We start from the raw sequence: 27903 nt of genomic DNA on the forward strand, positions 1-27903 counted from the left end.
ACGATTTGAATTAATTTACATTTGGCTTGCCATAGACAGCTATATTCATTTGGAATATCATGCCCCACAAGTTCAGCACACTCGTACCCATCGAAGATCCGAAAAGCAAACAAAACACATGCTGAGGTACGGTCCGATTAACACACAACACCATGCATAACACACAGCCAGCTAGCACACTGGAGTAACAAGGGCCAAAACCAGATCGTAGTCATTACAAATCGCTTCAAAACAATCATTGCACGTGAAGTGGTTTTTTAATCGCTGCACGGAAACTGGGTTTACCAGGCTGCAGACTACTCCTTTACTGGTAGGTGATATACCAAAAGTAAAGGTTTCATGAACTTTTCGTTTTATTTATGTTTGGGCCTGCTAATTGTGAACTTGAAGCCTACCGAAACTAAGTCAGGGACCCTTGTCTAAGAGTCTAAGCTGAGGTTAAGACCTGGTTTAACGCTTGCATACAGCTATATATAGGCCCAAGGCTTATGTGAAAATAGACCAAACGTTACTGGTTAGGCCTAACTTAGGTTTGCCGTAACATAGGCCATCGCCAACAGACCAAAGAGGTGCCAATTCCATTATGTCAATCGCCTTTTCGATAACAGAAAATCCGTACACATCCTTGCAATAAGCTATCAACGCTATTCTTTGCAAATTTACTATTTCTTCTTCTCAGAGCAGCATTTTATGTCGTTAGCTAGGGAACTAGATTATTACTATATTACTATTATAATATTAGGCCCCTCTGCAACGTGTAGTAAAATTCCATGCAGGTAATTGGTTGACCAGCTAGGTTTCATTTCAAGTTATGCATCAATAAATGATAATGTTGAAACCATCAGTTAATATATGATTTACTAGGCTGTATACCGTACTGGAGGTAAATATTTACAGTATGTGTCCAGGTGAATTTTTTATAGGCCTAGCCTACTGTGGTAGAGAACTCTAATTTCTTATTAGGCTTCCTATCAGTGGCGTAGGAAGGTACTTTTGAGTGGGAGGGGGGGGGGGGGGGCTGAAGACTGATGGCCGGCCTGGGGAGGGGTCTAAGAGGAGGGGTGTCCCCCTCCCCTTTGGATTTTTTTTGCATTTCCAGGTGGCCTCAGATGCAATTTGGTGCAATATAGCACACTTCAACAACCACTCCATTTTGTAAATAATTTTGCATTTTCACCTGGCCTTAGATGCAATTTGGTGCACCAAATGAGATTTTCTTCTCATTTGGAAATGAAAAAGGGGTTTTCTGACTTGCAAAGTGGGGGGGGGGGCAGAATGATACTTCCGCCCCCCATATTTTTCACTGGGGGGCTGGCGCCCCCAGCCCTCCGGTTCCTTCGCCCTTGCTTCCTATAGAGCATACCACGTACTACCAGTTAATTACCAGTCCGATTTCAATTTTGTACAGGTCTCTGTTTTACCTTCAGAAATTGCTCTTAAAAGAGAATCTGTAAATGAAAACCAAACAATTTGATCCATTCTTAACCCCAATCACTAATTTATGTCAATTGTTAACACCATAATAGTAAGGTATATAATTGAAAAACCCCTACCCAGGGGGGGTTATCAAGAGGTAGGAAGAGACCCTGGGAGGGGGGAAAGGGGACGTCACCGTCCCCCTTCTTCAAGTCTTCAATATTCAAGTCTTCAGTATATGAATATGATATTACCTACTCCATTGTTCCCCTTGCCTCCTACAGTAATTGACCACAAGCTTTGGGCTGTACCCCACCCACCTTGACTCCATCTCACCATTGACTCTCCCTCCCCTCTGCCAAATCATTGTCAGGCCTGCGTCTAGCTCAAGAACTCAAAGGGTTGTAACCTTGAAGGAAATGTATTTTAAAACTGTACACCTCCATGATTGGGTTCTTTGAGTAGGTAGCAAATATCTGAATGTTCTGCTGTTTAAATTGTACCCAGGCTAATCATTTCAGGTGATAACAACTGTAACAAAACGGCTAATTATTGAGTAGTTAAATTGAATTAGAGTATACTGTTCAATGGACTTTGCTCTCAGTATTAATACTGTACCGGTACACATGCACTCACTATACCGTGGATGGATGTTAAATGTTGAAGTCCTGTGGATCAAATTAAAACGATTAAATGCTCTCTGACAGTTACTGAGCTAAGCAATAAATTATACATCCAATTTTCAGCCTGCATTGTATACAGTAAGTAAAATCAAAACAATTTCATTTCAGTTCATTTGATCTCTTAATTTGTTTACATATATGTCACTGCAGACAGTGTGTAGGTGATATTCAGTTGATAGAGCATTGTGGTCGAAAAAAAAGAAAAGAAAAATGTGTCAGAAATTTGCCAATTGTACAGTAGATATATGTTAGCTATAACACATACAGTACTGGTTATGGTATGTTTGGTAGTCAAGGAGTTTGAAGCAACTCCAACATTTATCTGCTCACGTACTGTCAAATCACAAAATGAGAAAGAAATTTAGCCAATTGTTCTAAACCCCATGTACTGTAACTCCAGATTATTAATTGCCAAAGTTGTCAATATGTGAGTTTTAGGATAGTCTCACATTCCCCACAATTTCACTTTGTGGAGTTAAATTATGCTGAACATTCGAATCATAAACACAGGTTTTCTTAATTTAAGTAGGTTATTGAAATTAATTGTACAAACTGTGGTACAGTACTTAGTCAATTCACACCAATATTCTCTCTCTCCCACACAAACACATTTTTGTACTGTAGGAACTTTGAAACATGGCAGAAATCAGATTACGTCCAGTTCATTCGTTTCTTTACGGTCTGATCACCTTCCTGATCATCTGCCTCCGATTCTCGAGCAAGGCAGATGATATAAACCCGACAGAAGTTGCCGCCGCAGAACGATGCAATGTGGGACCTGCCGCCGGGGACTGCCTGCAGGTGATATTTCATCGCTACGGCAATGCTAACAGTATCACCTTTGGAAGGTTTAGGGAATTTGTACATAATATCGGTCTGGGGTTTACAGAGACAGACGCCGAGCACGACCATCATCAACATAGCAACGGCGCAACTGGCACGGCAAAGCCGTCGACACTTACCGATCCTTTCTCTTCTATGTTTGGTGATAAGCATACCACAGATGCGCATGTACGAGAGGTGAGATCATTATTCTATCACTGCATGTATCTTAAACTGTACAGTAAGAGTACAGAACAATCCCATACTGGCAATTTAGCCACGAAGATTTCAAACTGCCTAGAATTCTATCAGTGGACTGGTAAGATTTCATTGGCCACCCTTGTAGTACTCTATAGATCTATAGATCTGTTGCTCAAATAAGTTTTTTTACAGCCAGTCTTCATATATTTTGCCACTTTAGGATCGTGTGAATTTTAATGTTCATAACTTTATAATACTGGCACAGTAAACTGAAGGTAAACATGCCACTGTACCTGTTCACTCTTGGGAATTGTTTTCAAAGAACAGACAAAAGAGTGAGTGGCCTGTATTTATTTATTTTCCCTTTTTTTTTTTGGGGGGGGGGCTAATACTATAGCTGAATTAACAATCCACTTGATATGTTGCCAAAATCAATATATTTCAATAAGCCAGGCAGACACAATGTTTTTCAAAAAAACAGAGCTCTGGCTTATAGTTCCAGATGATAAAAATAATTCCTGTTCTGATCTATTATACAGTACAGTAGATTCCTGCATCCCTTATAGTTTCATCTTTATATGAACCATGTCAGTGTTTTTGTCCATATAGCTGTGTGGCATGTTTCTTCAACTAAAAACTGTGATCATGGCCCTTCTGTTGTTTTTCATCAAATAAATTCCTTCATTCCTTAATAAGGAACACATTTTTTGGTGAGAAGTGTAGGATTGCCTTACAGACATTTTTCATCCCATGCATACCATTTTTCTCTGGAGATATTCACCACAGGGGATCTAATTTACTTAGTGTGCAGGAACATCTGTTCATCCATTCTTTTTTCCCAAACAGCCGAGTATTGAGCTTCCATGCAGTACAGTGTAGTCTATTTGTGATGCATACTGCAGTAGTAGAGATTATAAGGGTCATACAAGTACAGTACAATGTGTTTATCTCCCCCCTTCATTTATTCCCCCCCCCATTTTACTGACATTGTTTGCTATAAACTGTAAATTACGAGGGTTTCTTAAAATTATGTTTTCAAAAGAAGATGCTCCCAACTGTGATTAGTTTGCTCAAAAGGTGTAGAGTACGCATTGACAAATGTTGAGGCAAAATGGATCTACATGCCATGGTGATAGCGTAACGTACATACAAGCGTGGGTGTGGGTGCATGTGTCTACGTCTGTGCATGTGTGTGTGCGTGTGTGACACCTTGGCTTGTAAACACTTCGTACTGTACTTGTACAGTACAGTATGTGTCCAGATCCAACTTGCTGAGTGCAATATAAGAAACAGGTCTATATTTTATGTAAAGGTCAAAGGTCATTTTAAGTCAAAAAGCCTAAAACCCCATGCTTTATTAAGTTCATACTGACTGTACAGTATATGTCTCCTTTGATGAATGTGTTAACCGCCTACTGTTCTGTAGACATGTCAACATCTTTGGAAGACAAATATTACAGAACTTGAAGTCAAGGAGGGATCAAAGTCTGAAAACCATATGTGAGCCCAATCTGCCTATAGAAGATCAGCTTGGTTCCATTAAATTAGATGAACATGATATCAGACTTGTAGATCCCTCTCTGCTGAGCACAAGAACCCCCTAAAGAAACTGGTGGAGTTCAAAGGTCAATTGAGCGTGGACATGTGATTCAGTCTATATGCATAGACTACTGTACATCTTGAAAACTTGTAAACAGGATGTTATGACTGCAAAAGTTAGAGTTTTGATGAAATTCTTGTTGGAACATAGGTCTGCATCAGTGCAAGAACCACAAGTGCTGATCACTTGAAGTCAGTAACTGGTCAACATAAAATATCTTGTTTGCATTGTTGAGTATTGTTGAATGTTCTTAGTGTCCTAAGGAATCACTGAGCCAACAGTATGTATACAGTCTCTCTGCCTTATTCTTTGCGGAGAGGAAACCTACCCCCCCTGGTTGCATGCGTGCATGTGATACCATTTGTAAACAAGGATAACTTGAAAAAACAAAAACACATATATGGGGGTTGAACGTCATACATACTGAACTGTATGATTGTACAGTGTATGATTGTGTATTGACAGCAATTCTAAGTAAGCGACTTTAGGGTCTGGTGTACAGCACAGCTCTGCCCTGGAGATACTGAAAACTGTACCTTCCATCACCCCTGGGAGTCCCTCCATCACTCTCTCTTGGTAGGAGTAGACAATATTTATAATAAGAGGTCTCGGTACAAACATGATCTGAAAACATTCCTTTCGAGAACAATATAGACTGAGTACATTTTTAAATGACAGACTGTGTTTCATGACAGCTGCACACATTTTAGGCAGAGTTGTTTGTTCTAATTATAGCCTTTGTTGCCAATAAATTGCTGCACGAAATCGGAAGACTTCATTGTTCCCTGTACGAGGTTACTGTGACCTCAAGCGTATATATATATATGTATATATATATATATATATATATACATATATATATATATATATATATATATATATATATATATATATACAGTATATATATATATATATATATATATACATATTTATAACTAGAGAAAACCATAGAAATAATATATGACTTATAATTGACAAATAAGGAGTAAAGTTTTAGAAAATATATTTGAATTTTCGGTCCCCTGGGACCTTCGCCAGCAATACTTGGCAGTCGAATGAAAAGTGCAAAATGTACTGTAACACAATGAAAGTATGACGCTAGATAAGTGTATGACTACAGAGGAAGCGGATTAAGGAGCAAAGAATGGATTACATATGCTTGTAGAACTCATAGTTGTTAAGGGGTCCCAAGTCTTTGTTAAGGCCGGTGATGTGAGACTGAATACGAAAGAGCCAATCGATTTCTTAGCTGATTTGAAGTTTGAGGCAATTAAAATACATTTTAGGTTTTTCAGAGAATATATATATATATATATATATATATATATATATATATATATATATATATATATATATATATATATATATATATATATATATATATATATAAATTTTGATTTTTGCAACCAAACCTCTACTCAGAGTTTCATGCTTACTAGCAATCATCAGGAGGTGTACTAAAAAGCTATCTCTCTTTCATCTTAGTTTTGACTTTATTTTGGGGGTGTTTTGGTTGGTGTCTGCAACTTGCGAGGATTTCTGATCTTTTGTTCAAGAGCAATGATCTATTATCGCTAGTTTCTCGGCCTGGCATAAATTGCAAGAACCTGAGCTGTTGCCCTGACAATGGACCAGGAGATTTGGAAGGCTCTATTACTTTCTTTTAGAGACCAAACATGTTTTGAAAGCTCAGTTTCTCTGTGGTATTTCTTCAAGTTGAACGACTTTTTGTGGTTATTAAACCTTGTTTTGAACTGCCCTCCGCACATACCAATATAAATAGACTTAAAATCCCCAGCAGTCACTTCAGCTTTGTATACTATGGAGGGGGTCAAGCACTCTCCTCCGAGGGGGCAGGTCTCTCGCATTCTGCAGTTGCATCCATGCTTGGGTGAATTCTAGCCCTAATCTCTTGAACAAAAGATCAGAAATCCTCGCAAGCTGCAGACACCAACCAAAACACCCCCAAAATAAAGTCAAAACTAAGATGAAAGAGAGATAGCTTTTTAGTACACCTCCTGACGATTGCTAGTAAGCATGAAACTCTGAGTAGAGGTTTGGTTGCAAAAGGTTTGGTCGCGAGTTCCTGCTTGCGGGAAGATCACATATACATACATACTTACATACAAAAATCAAAATTTACATTACGCTCTTCTTCATAACGTGGAATTGAGCACTCTATCGTGTTCTACTTGGAACATTTTATACACTTCTATATATATATATATATATATATATATATATATATATGTATACATATATATATATATATATATATATATGTATACATATATATATATATATATATGTATACATATATATATATATATATATATATGTATATATATATATATATATGTATATATATATATAGCGGGAGGCCCATGGTTCGAATCCCGGTGGAGGCTGAAAGTTTTTTCACTGTTCTTGATTTTCCAACTCATTACGATTTTCATTTATATATATATATATATATATATATATATATATATATATATATATATATATATATATATATATATATATATATATATATATATATTATATATATATATATATATATATATATATATATATATATATATATATGTATATATATGCATCGATATATATATATACACATATGAAAACGTAATGAGAACTGAAGGATAAGGATGTGCGTTATTGATGCTTTATATAGCTGTTCAATGTCGCGACAGACGATTAAAGAACCAAATTCTCTCTCCTTTCCGCAGTGTCTTTCTCCCGCAAGTCTTTTAGCCGCCATAGGTCTACATCCAACAGACACACTGAACAGTTCCCGATTTCTTCAGCTCTGCCCAATCTTGCTCCAGCAAATAGATATCCATGCCTGCCAGGGGGACCACCATGACCACGGAGACGTACCTATGGGAGGGGATTCCAGAGAGACTCGAGACATGAGAGAAGGTAGGCTTTATGTCTCCGTGGTTTTTCAGCAGGGGCGGATCCAGGGGGGGCCCGGGGGGCCCGGGCCCCCCCTTTTTGAAAATCCTGATTTTTTTTTTTTTTTTACCGCGTTCGAGGGAAAGGGCCCCATGCGTGATCAGTGGCGTAGCTACGGGGGGCCTGAAATTGCAGACATGAGATCCATATTTTCAGGCTAGGTACATGCTGCTTAGAATACTCGGGAAGTGCCGTTTCCAGCCATCTGGGGGTTTGTAAAGCCAAAAATTTTCTTCTACGCTCCGCGCCAACCGATGATGGCGCTCCGCTTAGATAGTCTTACGTTCAGGCGCGGCTGGACCAGTCAGACCCCCCCCCCCTGTCACAAATCCTGCATCCGCCCCTGATTTGTCATTGAATATTCCACAAAACAACTTTTTATGTCCACGAAACTGTCGAAACATGATTTTCACTACTGGTAGAGATAAAATATTGGGAATTCTGAATTTCCTACAAACATGCGGCTGTGCCTGTTCAATACTCACTACTGTATCGCCTTAAAAAATGATGAGTGGAAATAGTTTCTCCAGGACCGTATCGTATCGTGGGTATCGAGTGCGTCTGATATACGAACGTACGTAGTACGTACGTACGTCTATGATGATATGCACTGTACTGTACTGATAAAAACATAGGTGAATTTCACTCCATGGGAGTGATCACTGAGCACATTCCGGTATAAGAGTGAATTTCCACTCCATTGGAGTAAATCTTAACTCCTAATAGAGTTATATTCACTCATATTAGGAGTGAGGGTTTACTCCAATAGAGTTAAATTTCACTCTTAATTTGAAGTGCGCCGAGTGATCACTCCAATGGAATGAAATCCACTCATTTGTTTTTAGAGTGTTGCTAGATATATGAAGAAGAAATTTACATACCAATAAATGTTATCGGTCATCGATTGGCACAAAAAGCCAGATTCTGATGACAGCTGCCTCAAGAAACCCAATAAATGGCCTAATAAGCACCGAGCCACCAATGTGGACCATTACCGAAACATCGATGCGTGTTAGTCTTCCACCCCCTTCCTCTAATGCTATTTAAGTCCACATGTGGGCATATCCTGCAAATCTACCGGTAGCCCACAGGGGTTTGAGTTGGGAGATAGGCCTTGACAGCTTGAAACGACAAATGATGCCAACTTCCCTCAAGTTAAAAGTCTGGCTGAGTTGGCAAGGCCAGTCAGCATGAAAGAGAAAAAACTTTTTTTGCATTTCTGTCACCAAAGTTGCACATCTTTTTGGTTGCTATTTTGCCTCACAGGTGCCATCTCCTGCGATCTGGGGGGTGCTGAAATCTCAAATTTTCTCTGTACGCTCCGCGCCAACCAAGGTGGCGCTCCGCTTAGATAGTAAACTCCGCCCCCCCCACAAGAAAGAACAGCCCCACATGGCCCCCCCCACTCAAAAAATCCTAGCTACGCCACTGTGTGTGTAATTTTTTGTAAAATAAATTTGCAAAAAGAGTACACCATCATTCTGATAAAGTGAAGGTGAGAGGGGCACTCTGACTGCATCAATAGTCTCCATCTGGAAGGGGGCATCCAAGATGAAATGGCCTGGAGTAGCCTGGTAAAAAGTAGTTTGCATCACCACCTACTCCCCAAAGACGTAAATCCCAGCTCATTGCTCGAAATTGCAAATATATGCCCGGCAAACCATGAATACATGATTTATTGGAAATAAATTTTACTCAAAACTTTCACGAAAAGTAGCACCAGATTGCACCGAGGACCTCCATTTTTTCCAAAGGGGAGGGGGGCACCCACTCCCCTTAGACCCCTCCCCCAGGACGACGATTAGGCATTTCCCATCTGGGCCCCCCCTTCGGCGAAATCCTGGATCCGCCACTGTTCAGATTCCCAGTTAGTGGTTGCAAGTGGTTCATGTTACTGCACTGTATTCACACCATTTGGTGGCATTGAAATGCTTAATTTTGACTTCCTCTCTGACAGGGGGGGGGGGGGGGTATTTATCTCCTTTACTCACCCACTGGGAATCTGCCTACTGAATGGTAACTATTGTGGCACACGCCTTCACCACACCCTCGTTGACTCCTTCTTCTCTTTCCGAAAGTTAAATAAAAGAATAAAATAAATAAATAATAACAAAATAGAAACAAACAAAGAACAGACAGAGAAGAGTGCATTAAATTTAAAACTTAGAGACCCTCTCAAATCTGTTTATTATTCAACTTTGATCAATTGATAAATAAATATTGGCAAGCTTAAATGTCAGTAGATCTTTGGCAATATCTCTTTAATAATCGATATCAAGATGGGATATGTATTTGATATTCCCTAGGGATAAAGAAGTATGCATGGTTGAACTTTGAAACTCAGCTCTGTCTGGGAATACATATACTTTATCCACTGAGAGTTTGAACGTGTTAGTTATTCAGAGACACGACACTAGCCATCGGATTTAACGTTAGATCAAGCAAACGTAGTTGTTTACTATGGAAATTACTGTTTATGCCATCGTACACATCGCCTTCCCTAAATAATCATTTTCTGTTGAAAACTTTGATACCTCAGGTCCCAAGTTGTTGTGTCGGTATCACTTAGGGCAGGTTCATTGCTTCTAAATACCACCTCCATCTGTTTCCCCGAGATGATTGGCAACCAGCCCTGACCCTTGTTTGCCTTATTTCCTTGGTTCATTCAGAGGTGCCAAATTTGTAAAGGTCAATAGTTTTGTCACCCTTATGTTGTTTTTTTTACATTTTGCATTGAGACCACCTAACTTATAAAACCCTTCTCCATGTCTGGGGTAAGTATGGAGGTGCCTTGAATACTTAAAGGGTGTGAAGACTCGCACACAAAGAAACGTCTCATGCCGGTAATCTGACCTAGTTTCCAATCAGGTGTAACAGAAGTGTTAGACACCACCATCGATCCCAGAAAATACACACAGCTTGCTACTGTCGGTAATTAGACACTAGTGTACAGCCAATACATACAGCTATGGTCAATACCCACAACACAGTGTTACATAGAGCGATGGACATTTCGGGTCTAGGTGAAAGATTACAAGGTATCACGTTTCATTACTGTCTGCATTTTGTAGCGACAAGAAACAAAACTTCACTTGCAAGCAACGGAAAGTTAACTTTTTCAAAGGGTGGCACACGGTTTGGGGCGAGTCTTCAATGCCTTTAAGACTAATGGAAACTTCATTTTATAGTGATTACAGTCCAGGGTTAGACAATGTAACACTTGCAGTAAGAGAAGAATCTTCCACTCTGTTCGTAAAAGAATCCGGTCTCATCGATATTAAAATTGGTCCTGGTAACTCAAGATTTATGGCTCATGATTGAATGTGGCCTATCTTGTTTGACTAGTTCAACCCACCCTGACTCCAGGTGGGTGGATCACAGAAGGTGGTTGTGATTTCATTATAAGCGTTACCGTACAATACATGTATGTTCTCCAAACGCTTTAATACTTTTGTTCTGCTTTAAATCTTTTTTTTTACAAATTTGTGAATTTATTTTTTAATATTAGGAAGAAAAACATTTTTACACAATTTCAAGCTGAACTGCATGATGACATCTTTCACTATGCTGTTAATTACAAGATGCATAAACCAAAATTGAAGATTTATAACTACATATATAGATATATACTCATTTGCAATGAGGATGTGGTACTGTAAGTGGTATTAAATGAAAAGTTACAGACAATATCTAGTAATTTTGTTTCAAATTCACAATCAACTCCAGCCACGATCTCTTTATGAAGTATTATAAGCTTAACATGGGGGTGGCAGTATGCTCTGGAAGTTAAAGTTCTGTCAACCAGCTTACAGCATAATTTTCAGAGCTGGTTCAGTATGTAACCACTTGGAAAATAACTGAAGGTGTGAAATGTTAGCTGATGTTACTTGATTTCTCACCCCATGTGTTACCTCAACTGAAAAATTCAGCTGTTAATTTTGCAACTGTAAGCCAAATAGAAATGGAAAAGTTCACCTGAAACCATTCCAGCAGAACAGTGAAAAGGAATCTTTGAAATGGTTGGCTTTGTGTACTCCTACGGTATTATTTATGTATGAATAGTCTCTTATAACCATCTAAAATCAGTAACAGTTGCCACATCATAACTTTCCAAACCTCTCACAAGGGTATTTGTTAACGCCATCAATTAATCAAATCTTGGTTCAGTTTCTGACCTTGTTCATCACCCCAGTTGGACTATAATTTGTCGAGACAATAATTCACCAAAAGTGCATATATATCTACTGTAGTGTTTAAATGACTTCTCAGCAAGGAAAATGGCTTTTGTAATCTTTATAGAAGTTGTTTGGACTACCAAAACAGGAATATTTAGTACAGCATCAGGCTTTGCTTAAACTAAACAGAATATATGTAAACACATTTGCCAGGATAGCAGTTATATCCACTGAACAAGTTCACTCAACTCCATGCAGGCTGAAAGATTCTTTGAATTGTAAATTTACAGTACTTCTAGACCACAACACTTCGGTATGCTCTTAGAATTTCCATCATTATTGTAGTGCGCATAGCACCCTGCAATATTGGGATTACTAGCCCTCTCATATACATGGCTGGCAGGTGAATGCCAACTGAACATACACTCTTCATAGCAATATCAAGTTCACAGGTTGGCTACTCAGGGAAATATCCAGACCCTGATTTGCAAAGATCTGCGGCGGCGAACAGTTAATTCTGCACACGTAAAAAATATAGATCTCCTTGAGTAGCATACTTCTTCAAAACAATACATAAATTTCTCTACTTTGGCTAGTTTATTCTCCAATTAAACAAGACAGGTAACATTTGAAAGGACCAAACGCCGAACTGGCTTATTTCAAAAGTGTTGCAGTAACAAAGACCCCTCCATTGAATATCAACAACTGGCTCACTTTCACCTTCACCGCACGCTACTATGACACGTATTTGTATGCAACTACAGTAGTTCTTGTTCTTTTTTGAGTTGTATGCAGTAGGTGTAAAGTATTTCTATTTATTCAAATGGAAAACTTTTTGCAGTGAAATCCACATCGATATATACTATTGTTGGTCTTGAGTTGCGCTGAAGCAGTTCTTTACAATGTTCAACAGTAAGTAGTACTTACTGTAAATTTATACACCTAGTAAGAACCAGAAAGATAGGTTAAAACCACAGCAGAACTGAACTGCGAATGTTAAAATACAGTACTCATATTAAATTTGCCCCAATTTTCTTACAGAACAGTATATATTTTCATTCAACAAAATGTATTCTACTATACAGGTACTGTAGACTTCTTCAACCCTCTTACCCAAGTTTGTATCACTTTGGTCCAAACCTCCTTTTGACCTGGATGTTAAAGGTCAAAGCCTACAGTGCCACCCCCTTTTCTTCCTTCTTTCCAAATTTACAAGTTCTGAAGTTGTGAATGAAATGAATTTTTAAAATACCAAGATTGCACAAGCTTTAGTGACTTAGTGCTAGAAACTACACACTTTTGAGTTGATGTTGGCAAATTTCTTTCAGACCTGCTATTTTGTCTTCTCTCTGCTCTCCTCTCCTCCCCTACCCTCCCCTCCTCCCCTCCCCTCCCCTCCTCACCTCCCCTCCTTCCTCACCTCACCTCCTCACCTGCTCACCTCACCTCTTCCCTCCTCCCATCCCCTCCCCTGATCTTCACCATTAAACCTAACGTCTGTAGATACATTAATCTTGTCTTCAATTATTTGTTTATATCATTTAGTCTGGGGCTTCGCTACTGCTGCAGTAACCGTCATCAGTCTGTCATCGCTGATCTGTATACTCACCGTGCCTTGTATTCAGGGTCATCCCATAGCGTTCCAACGTCTCCTAGCTTTCTTGGTGGCTCTAGCAGTGGGCACTCTTTCTGGGGACGCAGTGCTTCATCTCATCCCACATGTAAGCCACTACATATTATATGCTCATCAATGACAAGCTGTGACTGGGGACCATGCTGTGAAATTTCTACATGTAGGACTACGCCTGCTCTCCTTTCCTCCCCTCCCTCCCCTCCCTCCCCTCCCTCCCAACCCCTTTCCTCGCGTTGTGCGGGATCCCAGTACTGTAGTCAAGTGAATCACGGTATCCCGATCCCGGTATTGACTTGTCCCGATCACAGTGCAATGTGTAACTACTACCGGTATTGGGAAAACAACCGGTTATTACATTCGTTTCGGTATCATTCCCGGGAATCTCGGACATAATAACAAATATCTATGTGGTACTATTTGAAATAAAGAAAAAGAAAACACCTTTATTTCTGGTTTCTGTGTTCTTAGTTTGAATAATATCTGATCAGTGTATGTACTGGCCTAGACCTATATATTAACGAATAAACTCTTCACGTAGTAATTTGGACCTACTATAGGCTACACCAAATATCAAACGTAACTTGGGCTCAGCATGTTATGGGACCTCAAAGTTATTCTGAAATTTTTGTTATTTAAATTCTTCCTTCAAACGATGATTGTGTAGGTTCCCATGTACAAAATCTTACCCTTATGCATTTCACCTCATTTTGGTATAATAATATTATAACAATTTCATAAATTTTGAGCCAAAACCGCAGGGAGTATATATATCCAGTTTAAATCCATCTTCGCCCGGGACTGTATATTATTATAGCCTAGGGTACGGTACTGGTGCACAGCAGTGCAGTACTTGAGATTTGATGCTGTAATGCAATGGATTCGTTTATTAATGCAGGGGATTCCACGATGTCATTTATAGTTATCTTTCGCTACTCTTTTAAATTTTAAGAACTTTTGTACAAAAGATGGATATTGTACGTATTGAAAGTATATTTTCTTGAGTAAACAACAGCCGATTAACGACATAAAAAAATCTGTACTATTCTTATGTATGTAGTTGATAGTCCCGTATTTACATAGCCCCTAAGTTACATTCTTATTGTCTGAAGTTCCAAACACATGGCGACTTGTTGATATTTGAAAACTTTTCATTGTGGATTTTTGAACTTGAAGGGTTGCCCTATTCCAATATCATGGAATAGTGGGGAATCCCCAATTTCTGTTTGTGTATGGATTACAAGTTTAATCCACGTGTGAACGTGTTAATCTAATATCGTACTTCGAGTATGAATGAATGAAGGATGGTGTGGGTTGCTTTTTTCCAAGGTTTGTGCTTTTCTTTTTGAAAGTGTATGTTAAAAAACAAAGGCCCTAATATAGCTTATTATTTTTTTTATAAACGTGCGTGTAAGAGTGTACATAGCCTAGGATATGCATATTGAATGTATGACATTGACAGTCTCATAACTAAGTGCTTTGAACCATAGATGAAAGTTGAGGAAAATCCCGGTTGTAGTTACGATACCGGGATTCATGTTGCAACAAGTCCGGTTGTGTGAAATTTACACTAGTACCGCACAACACTAATATATAGTATGAGAGTCATGTACAGTGTGAGAGTCATCTTATATGTTGTTTACAATTTTTAATGTTTTGAGCTCTTGTTATCAACCAATTTCCATTGTATTTTAATATGATTGACTGAATAATATCTATCTATCCTTCTAGTTTTTCAAGAACTTTGACCTCAGATTGTAGCGTTGAATCTTAAACCACATACACCACCTGTTAGATATTTATTTCATAAAATGTCAATCTGGAATTAACCTATTTCTGATAACACCATAGCTCTGTTAAAGAATGTGATCATACTCCAGGAGTATTTCACTGCACTGTGTATGATGCACACAATGGAACACTGTCAGAGATAGTTTAAGAACAAGATTTTAACTATCATGGAAGAAAAGTGTGTAGTACAGTAGTTACTAACAAACTATCATATTTTCTAAAATATTTTGATATTCCACAAACTGAGCTAGCAGCTAGATCTACTGTACATATATGTGTTAATCGACTTACCATACATAGGTTTAAGTGTTTGTTTGTTTGTCTTACAAAAGGTACTATAGTCAGTTGAAAAAGAAAAATTCCTACGTGGAACTGTACCGCACAACGGCGCACATAAAGTTTGCTCGGTTTAAGTTTTGTACTATCAACAATATGTGTGCATGCTAGATATTTACCAACATTTTGCAAAGATCAGAAGGGCCACATGTGTAATGAAATGTTAATAAAGAAAGTTTCACATGAAGCTGTTGTAATTGTTTTTAATATTTCTTCTTTCTTTCTTGATTAACTTTGCAGTCCTTCATTCCACACAACCATGACGTGACTTCCCATGAGAATGCTGAAGGAGACGGTCACCATGGCAGCACAGATGCCCACGTGTCGAACCCCTCGTCTACAGAACGAGAGGTCATCTTCAAAGGACTCGTGGTTCTCCTAGGAATTTTCACTTTCTTCGTGTTTGAGCAGATTTTGCAGTATATTTCCGAGAAAAGTGGTTCGGCGGGCAGGAAGCAGGTAAAAGTCGACTCTCGTAGTGAACACAACTTTTGTGAATGCTTTTTTTTAAAATTTTCCCAAATATATCAGTAATTTGTTATATTGCTCTCTATCTTCTCTTTTGGTTTCCATGATAATCGTACCTTTTCAATCATGATGGCGATGTGTGTATGTGTGTGTGTGTGCGTGTGTGTGTGAGCGCGTTTGTGACACCCAGCTTGTAAGCACGATATCTTTTTGGGTGGGGGGAGGACACAGTGGTGTTTAGAGCCAAATTTTGTTGCACAAAGCTGGTGTATGACATTTCCAAAATGTTCTTATGAATAGTATAAAAATAGTTGTTAAAAAAAGAGTAAAATAGTAGTTACAAAAGAGTATTTCATCAAGTTTACATGTCTTCCAGAAAGAAGAAAAGGAAATAACTAAAATAATTTTGGGGGATTGTGAAATCCTGAGACTTCAACAAATATAATATTGTTCGACCTTGAGCGTGAATGTGAAAAGCAACACATGTACATCATTGGCAAATGAAAATAACACTTTTAATTAAAATATCATGCCAAGTTAGACCACCGTGTACTCTACAGCAGTGTGCGAGCCAGCAACTGCCTGCACGTTTACAATCAGTCTATGCCAAAGTGGATAAAGCAAAGAGCTAGCTGCTTGCTTTATCTATGGAAGGACAGACCACAGATATTCACATTTGACTTTATAACTCTCAGACAAGATCGAATCTTGAGACGGCTTCATCAACGCCGTCGTAAGCATCGTAAATGAACGTAAGGGTGTAATAAAATAGCTGTAAATGTACTGTACGCACAACAAATAAATTGAAGAACAAACACACATTAAAGCACACACCCTTATACTGGACCTAACCACGTAATTTACAGTATATTGAATGTTCACAAACTAGCAATTCTATACTCAAACAGTGGAGGGCTGATGTCAAATAGTCTTTGATTTAATGTGGATGCTACTTATTTAAATCATTTTCAGAAGAAAATAAATAGAAAGTTCAAAGTTCATAAAGAGTTCATAGAGAGCATTGCAGTATTAGTAAACTTTAAGATCTTAGTATCCAGAGTGGGAGTGTGTCCCCTTTGTAGTGTTGGGCAAAACCTTTGGAGTATTGTGAAAACATTTTAGAAGAAAAAAGAAATTGTTAACCCTTGTGGAAAATAATTTGTAAAAAAAGGTCAAAACTTTGGAACAGAAATTTACTTGCAAAGTTGCCAGATATAGCACCATTTTTTTATTACCATAAGCACCCCTATTCATAGAGTAATTTCTCAAAGAGGAGAATGGTACCTCCTTCCTGTCAGGACTATGCCCAGGCTCCAGGAGAGTCCCCATGATGATGTTGAAAATTGAGTCCACAATCAAACCCTCACTGGATGATGATGTAGTGCTCCACAGTCTAAAACATTGTTTGCTGTTTCTGATTTATTTTTGTAGGAATATCGATCTCTTCCGACCAACCAGGACATTGTTGGACTTAAGCTGGCCCATCAGGAGGGGCGAAAGGATGATAAACCTGTGTTGTCTCCATCCTCTATGGACAGTGGTATGTTTATCCTCTCACCTACTGATATATATCACATAAGCCCCCCCCCCCCACTGGAACAGACTGACCAGGAACTAATACTGCCCCACAGGCTAGACTGACTCTCAATAAAATTGTGCTTGAAAATGTCTCGGAAACAAAAGTGACTCGATGAAAAGCTTTGACCGCTCAATGGTGTTGTTGCAACATCATAGTGTCGGAGATATATGTAGTGATTTTATATTGTCAGTGTCGTCTGTCCATAAATCAGCGTAGTAAATAATAGCGTAGACCGAGACATGTTTACTAGAATTATGACTATTGGCGATAGATCTGGTTGGCACCAATTTGAAAAATTGGGAAATTTTTCCTTTTTTTTGCCTCAGTACAGAAGAGGATTGTGGAAATTTATGTTGAATTTACTGTTTATCTTACTGACAATGACACACACAAGTCACAGCGGAGTGTCCAGCTGGGACCGATCATTGGTACCCAATGCAGCCAAATTTCCTAAATTGGCGTGGCCTATTTTATGATATATCCTTGATACCGTTTCTGCAAGAGAACAAAAAAAATTATGATATATATTTGATATAGAGAAGTCTCATCATGCAACAACCCATAGAGCAGTCAATTGGCATATTCAAGGCATAATATGTCTTAAAATGTGAATAGTCAAAAAGGCTGTTTTAAAAGTCAACAACTTTTGTTTTACAAGTGAAAAGATGCATTGTAACAAGTTTGTAACCATGCAGAACCATAGTATTTCTAGTTCACTATTTTGTGATGTAATCAACTCAAAAAGTTCAAGAACTATTGTGCAACATAAAGACTGAATTACATCCCAAGCATTCATTTCACTCTAGTTAGTATGCAAGGCAATTTTAAGCAAATTGATTAGTACTAGTGAGTTGAACTAAAGACAAACAAAGTGAGAGAAAAAAGCGAAAGGAAAAAACAAATGTGTCCTCTAGATCGGTCAAGTTTGACCATGTGAACCAAATCAACATTGTTTGTTGTGATTCGGTTGTCAAGACATCATACGGTGGTGTTGGAATCGCAATTCGTCACTATTCCAGAACAAGGAAAGTCCCCAAGATGTCATGTTATAGTTCTTGTTATATTTTAATTTCTCTCCGTTTTCAGCAGTTTTCTTTTCCCACATGTCCCAGTTGTATTCTTCATACAGTAAATTCTATTTGCTACCCAAATATTGAAGGCTACTTGTAAGTTTTATACTCTCTCTTGTTTTTTTTTCCTTCTCTCACATGGTTCCTCTGACCCTATCAGTTTTACAGGTAACTATGTATTCTGGTTATAGTGCTGCTGCTGCTGCCCAACCCCATCAATGATTCGTTCTATTTTTTATGACACTGATTTTCCCCTGCATTTTTTATGACCCTTGGGGTTCATTTTCAGTTTCTTTTACTACCAGCCGATGTTCCTCTGGGCTGTAAAATCTTATCCTAGCCCGTACATGTGTCTCACATGCCTGATTGATATTTGTCCTCACTTACCTGTCTCTACCCTACTGTTGCACTTTTCCCTGTCTAGCCTAGCCTTTCTAGTAGCAGTGTGCCCCTATTGACTCATTTCCAGGTTGATGGCTATCGTCATGTTTTGTTGTATTTTCTATTTTCTCTGCATGGTCATGCATCTCCATTCGACCTGTTTATTTAGCGTGTAACTGTGTGGTTCCTCTAGTTTACAGTGTTTAGTTCGGACCTGACCAGTGCCTTGTTTCTGTAACTCTACCTCTTACCTCTTACTTCTTACTTCCCACCCCACTAATTTACTTCTAGGGACCAAATCCGACCAAGCCGAGCAGCTGTCATCTTTGCTCCGTTATTCCACGCCGAGCTCCCACGTGAAAGAATTGCCAGAGGGAGGAGGAAACGTTATTGAAATGGACAACAATGTCGGTGACATGGAAAGAACACATCTGCAAAGTGGAGGACCAAGTAGTGAGGTGAAAATCCAAGGTCATGGGCATAGTCACGGGCACAGCCATGGGTTTGTCTCCGGGGAAGGAATTTCAAGTCTCGCATGGGTCGTCGTCCTTGGAGATGCCCTGCACAACCTCTGCGACGGATTGGTGGTCGGTTCGGCCTTTGTCGATAGTCTCACTGGAGGCATAAGTACATCCATAGCCATTATGTGTCATGAAATACCACATGAATTAGGTAAGCTATATATATATGTATATTATATATTGGTATATATCAGCGACATAGCCAGGAATTTGCAAGGGGAGGGGGGGAGTACATTTTGCAATTTCATATTTTCATATTTAGCAGTGTAATATTTATTTATAGGAAGCGCCTATCACGTACTATTGCTAGCTTAGCTTCATAACATGCTGTTCGTGCAACAACTTAGGACGAATCATAGAAAGGATGAGAGCGCATGTTGTTGTCGTCGTTGTGCATATGGTTTGTGACACTCCACCGAGTGCGGTTAGGAAGGCCATATGTATTTTATTACGCAGTGACCAACTGTAGGCTTGTAATAGGCTATAGCTTAATTTAGCTAATTGCATCTGCCAAACTAAGTAGCTGAATCAGTAGGCCTGAATGTTACTACGATTATAATCGAGTTAACGGAGCGACGAGTATTCAAGATTAAAAGAGCACTGACAAATACCATACCATACTGCCCCCCCCCTCTACCCGGCTATATCCCTGGTATATATATATATAGATATATACGTAGCATTACGCATACATGTGCAAGCAGCCTCAAGGTGCGGTATTGACCTTGAACTTTTGATGAGCCTTCATTTAAATACACAGCAAAATATATCGGTATGAAGACAGATTGCATAACATCATCAGTGGTTAAAGTTATTCTGCACTCTGTGGAGTAGAATTTTAGTTTTGTGTACTTGTCTCTTTTTCAAAGAGAAGTTTGGTCCAAACCTGTCAACTCATGTCAATCTGTACTTATGTTCTAAAGAAGTTCAGCTTGAAGATGCATTGAATGAGTTTTTTTAAATTATTTACATATATATGCAACCCTTAGAAATTTCCTTTGCGGCTAATACAATAAACTATACTGAGTGTTCATTTTGAAGGGATCAGTTTTTTATGTTGTTCATTAAATTGGCCGTCATGGGTAGCCTAATACACTAACTCTACAGTAGCTGGCTTACTAAGCTCTAACAGCAGGAAAGCCATGTGCAGAGATGTTGGTAATCTTCATATGATCATATTCTTTAAATTTATTTACAATGATTGCTTCTTCCCTTCTTTCACTTTTCCCTTTTGTAACATTTCAGGCGATTTTGCAGTCATGTTGAAGGCTGGAATGTCCATCAAACAGGCATTGGCAGTTCAAGGTGTATCGTCAGTGTTAGCATATGTTGGGATGGCATTGGGTGTTGCCGTGGGTAACATAACTTCTGCCTCTGTCTGGATGTTTGCCTTTGCCGCTGGCATGTTCCTTTACATAGCGTTGGTGGACTTGGTGAGTATTAGAATGCCTCATGCCCCCAATACTTAGCTAGATATAAATATACAGCATGTTTTATCATGTTTGAGGGGAGGACGAATTGAATGTAACCGCAGCGACGAACTAACGCTATCGTTTGGGCGCCATATTGGGTCCAAACTTTTGTCCATCATTCCCTGCTGTACATATTAAAAACTTTCTTCATCAAAAAGCTGGGTAAAATCATTTCTTATATTCAAAACTTCCGAAGAAAGCCATCTTCTTTGAAACCCGGCGACTTTCAATCAGAATAATTTGATCACTGTGGATCAGAAAATGTTTGTAGAAATCAGCTTACAACTGGTTTCTCTGATGGTAACTTGTTGTCTTGATGAAGTAGGTCTAGCATATGCTGTTACCTCCTGTGCAGTTAATATCAAGATTATAGTGTCCTGTCTGGGTTCCATGTCAGCCAGCCAGCCAGCTGTGTGTTCGATGTTGACTAGATTCAGTAGCGCTACCCAAAGGCTAGATGCACTTAAATGCCAAGCTGGAATATTCCTCCTAGACTCCAAAGTATATCTAGATAAGTGTCTTGTGTACACGTCTCCAACAAGGTCAATTTGGATCGGTCTTTTCAGATGTTGAACTTTTTCGAAACTGTTAGAACTTGTGATGGTGGAAACCAACAAGGTCAATTTGGATAAGTCTTATCAGATGTTGAACTTTTTCGAAACTGTTAGAAAACGTGATGGTGGATGACAGCGATATAAACCTCGACGATAATCCGTCAATCGATCTGGTGTCAAGGTTTTATTATGCACTAAGCAGATAAAGTACCCTATAAGAGAGCACATGCAAGAAATTATCAAATGAATAGCTGTGACCTTGTTAAGATAGCGACTCAGTTAAATAACCAATATCCGTTTAGATAACTGTCAAATCGTGCTTTCCTATAGCCGTTGAAATCCATTGGTGTTATGAACGTATCTTGTTATCTTGTCAGATTCTATGACAGTGGACTCCTAGCATGACGTTTAGTGCCCGAACTTAACGGATGTTGATTTTCCAATTTAGTTGTCTGTCCAGCTGTCCTTCTCATGTGTCCATAGTTTGTTTTCCTTTTCGGAAGTTTCCGAAGAAGATCCTGTGAGGGTCCAAAAAATCGTATGTTTTTACATGTTTACCTACACAGGCTCTTTGCAGTAGATAAACAGTTTATTAACAGTTATTTTCTCTGTGTAAAAGTAAGTTGGCCTTACGTTTCGATCCTAGCAGGATCTTCTTCAAAGGCTAAATGACAAGTAACAGTAACAGAAGGGACAAAAACACGCACAGAATACAGACAGGTTAATGTGCATGGTGAGCACAAAGAGATAGATGTAAGAGGATTAGTAGACAAGGGATGGAGAGAAGAAGGAAAGAAACCAACAGGGGAAGAGGAGAGGTGGGAGATAAACAGTGGAGGGACAAAGAGAGGATTATGGGAAAGGGGTAGGGAATAAACTGTGGAAGGACAAAGACAGAAAGGTGTGGAGAAAAAATGGTGGAAGAGAGCTATGAGAAGAGTTATTTTCTCCCTTTGAAGCCTGACATTTGTGGTTGCAAGAGTCACTCATTGCCAAATGTTGATAATGACTTGCTATTGAGCTAATACCTTGCGGGCTGATCCACTTGAAATCTCTGGTATTTCAAAGGTCCCCCAATATTGTTTTCAGGCACCCTTAATCATATTGATATATCTCACAAGGGAAAGGGGATACCTCACAGCACATGGACCCCTTCCCCAGACCAGGACATCCACACTACTGTAGGGTCACTAGGTTGATGTAAGTGAAAGTTGGTTTCCCCAAGCTAATGAATATATAAATCTACTCAATGCCAATCATATTGTCATGCCTTGTATTTATATCATCTTACCAGCAACTCTTATCAAACTGAATAGCGTGACCATACCAAGCGATACATATAACTAATTTGTTTCTGTGAGGGGACCAAAGTACTCATAAAGGTCAGGAATGGCCTGATGATAGTGTTGCTGTAGATAAAAAAAAAAATTAAATATTTTTATTATTGTCATCTTTAATGAGGGATTGCTTGACCATACCACGGGATTAATGATACTTAAGGTATTAATGATATACTGCTGAATGGTTATGTGCAATCTTTCCAATGACCAGTCCAGGATTTTTGAAAGGAGGAGGTGTACCCATGTGGGTTGTTGAAGCATGACTCCATTGAATGGGGAGGGGGGTGCTTTTTGGGGGTACTCCCCAGAAATAAAATTTAAGGTCTAAGTGTAAAGTTGTTAGAATAAATAACAATGAAACACATGTAGTATCTTTAACCAGTATCTTCTACACAGTATCTTAGAAAGTGTCTCTCTTTCCAGTATCTCTAACCAGTATCTTTAACCAGTATCTTTAACCAGTATCTCCTAAACAGTATCTTGAAAAGTGTCTCCAACCAGTATCTTTAACAAGTATGTTTAACAAGTATCTTTCATCTCTTACAGATTCCAGAGATGGTAGAAAGCACCAAGAGCTCCGAGGACAGTAGGATCCTTCAGTTTGGTCTCCAAGCAGCTGGCGTGACTCTCGGATTTGGGATCATGTTAACCATAGCTCTGTGCGAGATGCCATTGCTGGTGCTCTTGGGAGGATAAAACACCAGTGAGAAAGTCATTGTCAAATGTATTTAAGAGGTCTGCTACGTTACTGGTTTAAAAAGGGATCCGTTGTCCTCCCCCCATTGGCAGAAAAGTTAAAAATTATACAAAAAATACTAAGAGGAAATTTTAATCTGAAATCACTAAAACACGATTTGATGCAACAGACACAGTTGCTAAGCTGGAATGGAGTGTGGAAGCTGCAGTAACCGAGAGCTCAGCAAACATATCACATTTGAAAGGGATAATCCAGATGAAAGTTTTATTTGTGACTGATGCACACATTCTCTGCATTATGGTTCAATTTGCATTCACTTCATATGTATCAATTTTAAAATTGACAACGTTTTGAAGTTGACATGTTTTCTGTACCAAAAGTGAACTTGTAGCAAACAGGTGTGATGTCATAGATGCACGCTGACAAAAATAATGTCTTCCTTTAAATTGTATATTTCTTTTCCGAAAATGGAATGCATTAACTACTGTCATTGGGGCATTGGTAACGTCACATTTCCCATAAGGCCTTCCAAGGTCAAGACGGAAATCATTTCCCCTCTTGAACTATCCTTTTCTTTGAACTATGTGATGAAGAATATCTACAATGATGACATCACAGTGACATCACATCTTCTGTGATGCGCTTTCTAAAATAAGGGTCGGGTTTTTTCCTTTTAAGGGTCTTTTAAGTCAAAATTTTGAGATAAATAGTCAGTTTGAGATAAAAAGTCAAAATTTTGAGATTTGGGGACACGTTTTTGCCCCCCTATTAATATTAAGCCTTCGTAAAAAAGAAATAGTTGAAATTCAATCAACCATATCTCAAATTAGGGAAAAGTTGTCAGGTGTCTCTGTAGGGTTTAGGTACCAAATATAACTTAAGACCACTTCCATGATGTTCTATAAGGTTGTTGTATCATGGAGTATAGTTGGTCATGAAACTTGAATTGGTCATATGCAAGAGTACTGTGGAATGCTCATAGCCTCACAACTGGTTGGCAGCAATCTACATTATCCCCTAGCAGTTAGCAGAGCAATGAGACTTGTAAATTTGAAAGTTATCCCCTTATCACAAATTCTTTTCACCATCCCAAAGTTTATTGGGAAAAAAAAAATTCAGGCACAGTGTTTTGGGACATTTTAAAGATTATTCATAATGACAGGTATACATACAACTCAAATTAATTTTGATACCTTCCAAGACAATCAAAAACATTTGCATTTAAAAGAAAGAAAGAAAGACAATACTTATTATGTATTTTAAAGTCATTTTATTAATTCTGTCATGACAGAGTGTGATATATCCAATGTCTTCTTGAGAAATGTTTTTTTGTTTTTTTTTAGCATATTTTATGTTGTACAGAATGTAAAGTTTTAAAACCTTCTCCTACCATTCCTAGCCGTAAAGCAAAAAAAGATAGTATTCCATTGACATTGTCGCTGATAGTTCAGTTGCTCTTTATTTCTTGAACTGTTATGTATTTTACCCGTCTGTTGGTAACCAACTTGATTGAATACATTTGATAAGGCTATGAATAATGTACCAAATGTATGCGTGGTCAGGTACACACCTAATGTGCATACCTCTGAAATGTAATATCATGTTGCAAGTATGAGAAAATTGACACGTTTTTTTTTTTTTTTTTTTCTGTTGCGTTGTATATTATAATAGGCATTATTATCTAGCAGGTGCTAAGTTAAGGGTGGGGTGGTGCAGGGCAAGGTCAACAGGGGGGGGGGATTGAGATTTACATTGATCTAACAAAGGTTATGCCATTAAATTTTTGTATTTTGTTGTTATGTAGTCATGCAGAATGGAAGGTATTATGCCGTTGAAATATTGAGATATAAAACAGCATACCAGGGGGGGGGGGTGAGGGGGCAATTAATAAATAAATTAAGGATATGAAGAAGAACCTCAACTCCATTTTCTGTCGTAAATAATATTTGATAAATATTTGAATATAGTAATGATATCAGTTTCTGATGTTGAGCTTATGGGGTGCTTTTAAACTTGAAACCAAAATTTCAGTTCTGTGTCATATCTATATCTATAAGCAAGCTGCATACTTCTACTTCTACATTTTCTGCTTTATTTTCTGTTAATTTTTCTTTTTCTTTTTTAATCAAAGAAGAGGTCTTCCATTTTGCTCAATTTCAAATTTTCTTTCTCTCTCTATCATAACCTTATAAAATATGTGTTATAAATTATATGGAGATTATGTACTACGTACGACATCCTTGAATATACGAAAGGAAAAGTGTGAAAGATTATTATAACGTTGCTGTCCTCCGTACAATGCATCATAATTATTTTTCATTTAATTTTTTATTGTATCTATAGCTTTGTTAACTTTGTTTCTATTCCAAAAAGATATTACCTGTAACAGGTGTAAACAAAGTTTCACCCGTTTCATGTTGAAGTAAAAATGTCTGAACGTCCAGATTTTCTTTTTTTTTCTCTTTTAAACAGTTTTTTCGTTACTCTTACTCTCACCTCCATGAAATCATGCTATCGAGTACTTTTTGTTGTGGTTCTTGCCAGGAGTTTAATGCTCTTCTAGACTTAAACTACTCGTGGTGGTAGGCATGATGAAATGAGTTGCTGGCATAATATTGTTTGTATCAGCTTTGTCACTTCTTGACCTATAAGAAGTGATTAATTGCCTTCTCATTTGTATTGTGTCATTTGTATTTTTGTTTTACAACTTGTCACAGTAGTTGTTTTGTTTTTTGTCTATCAGAAACACTACTTGTCCTGTCTGGTGATTAATTCCATGTTACAATCCATGTTGACAATTGACAATTCATAATCATGGACGTTAAATATGAATGTAAGAGACTGACTTCGGTCAGCTTGCGGCTTTGATAAGCCAATGAGGCTTCTTCACGAGTTCCTGCTTGCAGGAGGATCTAAAATACGTATATACAGGTACATACATACATACATACACACACACACGTACACACACATACACATATATTGTACATACATACATACATACACACACGCATACACACATATATACAGTACATACAATTTAGCTTCTTTCTTTCTTCTAGTCAAGATATCAGTTGGAATGAATGTACCTTTAGAGAGCAGTAAAGAGTGATTTGAACTTTTGATTTTGGTCGATATTTACAGGAATAAGATGACCGCCCTTGGAGCGATCAGTTCACACAGGACTAACTTTTTCCTTTCATGTGTGTGTGCGTTTGTTTTGCTATCTGACCGAGGACTTGAACAAAAGAATTTCAGGTCCTCGGTTGTGATTTCTGAAGAATCACCACGTCCTGGGAAGAATTCTATTGTATGGGGTATTGTTAAGGTTAGGGTATGTGGATTTGAACAATGGAAAATACAATGGGGTCCTCGGTCTGAATGTAATACAAACATGTATGTCTGTGTGTGTGTCTTTCATGTGTGTGTCTCTGCAATTTTTCAATAATTGGTAAGCGAGAGAGGTATCTTTTCCAGATTGTGCGTCCATTGCTTTAATCCAGTGAATACACTCTTTGTCTTGAATATTTTAATTAGCCAATTCCAAAAGATGTATCGCATGGTGCTGTTCTTTATCACATCTGTTCCTTAGACGTAACAGTATAAAACTGAATTGGTTAATAAGAGGGCAAGGGAGGTCAAAATTTGTCCGTAAGAGGTACGGTTTTGAGGTAACCGTAACAAACAATTCTTCCTCTGTTGTGAAAACTGTAATAGTGTGAAGGGGAAGAAGGTACAGTAAGACCTGTTTATCAGAGGTTAAAAGTTTTAACGTACAAGATGAAGGGTAAAAAATAAGTAATGGAGGGGGAAAAAGCAGTTCATCAGATGTGACAGATTTGAGGTAAAAATGACAAGGTGAAAGTGACAAGATTTGAGGAAAGAAAGATTGAGGTAGCAGCTGTTTATCAGAGGTTCAAGTTTCAGGTATAGGGTAAGAGGTTTAGCAATGAAAGGGGAAAAGAGGTATCAGTTTTTCACAGAACTACTTCAAGAAGTTTATTCTGTTTTGTTCGATGGTGTTGTTAAGAGGCCATTATCATGCTAAATTGAATGAGGTACCATAAAATGTAAATTCAGTTATCTGCATTTCTAAAATATTATTCGACATTTTACCAAAGTTAAGTTTTTTTTTTTTTATTTTATATCAAAATCATATCAATAAAACACTATGCATTAAATATTGATTTTTTTTTTCTTCAT

The 27903-nt window shown here is 38.2% G+C and overlaps 1 protein-coding gene across 3 annotated transcripts; it reads left to right on the forward strand.

Moving 5' to 3' along the window:
• The first annotated feature begins 68 nt into the window (after nucleotides 1-68).
• On the forward strand, nucleotides 69-27881 carry LOC139966643 (zinc transporter ZIP10-like). 3 transcript variants are annotated; one of them, XM_071969890.1, is made up of 9 exons: nucleotides 69-310; nucleotides 2724-3119; nucleotides 7458-7650; nucleotides 13407-13582; nucleotides 15859-16077; nucleotides 17518-17626; nucleotides 19408-19788; nucleotides 20883-21070; nucleotides 22041-22195. In XM_071969890.1, exons 2-9 carry the CDS (start codon nucleotides 2736-2738, stop codon nucleotides 22047-22049), a joined length of 1659 nt encoding a protein of 552 aa, XP_071825991.1. In that variant the 5' UTR covers nucleotides 69-310; nucleotides 2724-2735; the 3' UTR covers nucleotides 22050-22195. The 3 variants fall into 3 exon arrangements, with proteins under 3 accessions (XP_071825991.1, XP_071825989.1, XP_071825990.1); XM_071969888.1 differs by lacking the exon at nucleotides 22041-22195 and adding an exon at nucleotides 23550-27881 and having other exon boundaries at nucleotides 70-310; XM_071969889.1 differs by lacking the exons at nucleotides 69-310; nucleotides 22041-22195 and adding exons at nucleotides 1343-2177; nucleotides 23550-27881.
• Nucleotides 27882-27903: the final 22 nt, after the last annotated feature.

This window comes from Apostichopus japonicus, chromosome 4 (assembly GCF_037975245.1).
Source record: "Apostichopus japonicus isolate 1M-3 chromosome 4, ASM3797524v1, whole genome shotgun sequence".
Classification (NCBI taxonomy): domain Eukaryota; kingdom Metazoa; phylum Echinodermata; class Holothuroidea; order Aspidochirotida; family Stichopodidae; genus Apostichopus; species Apostichopus japonicus.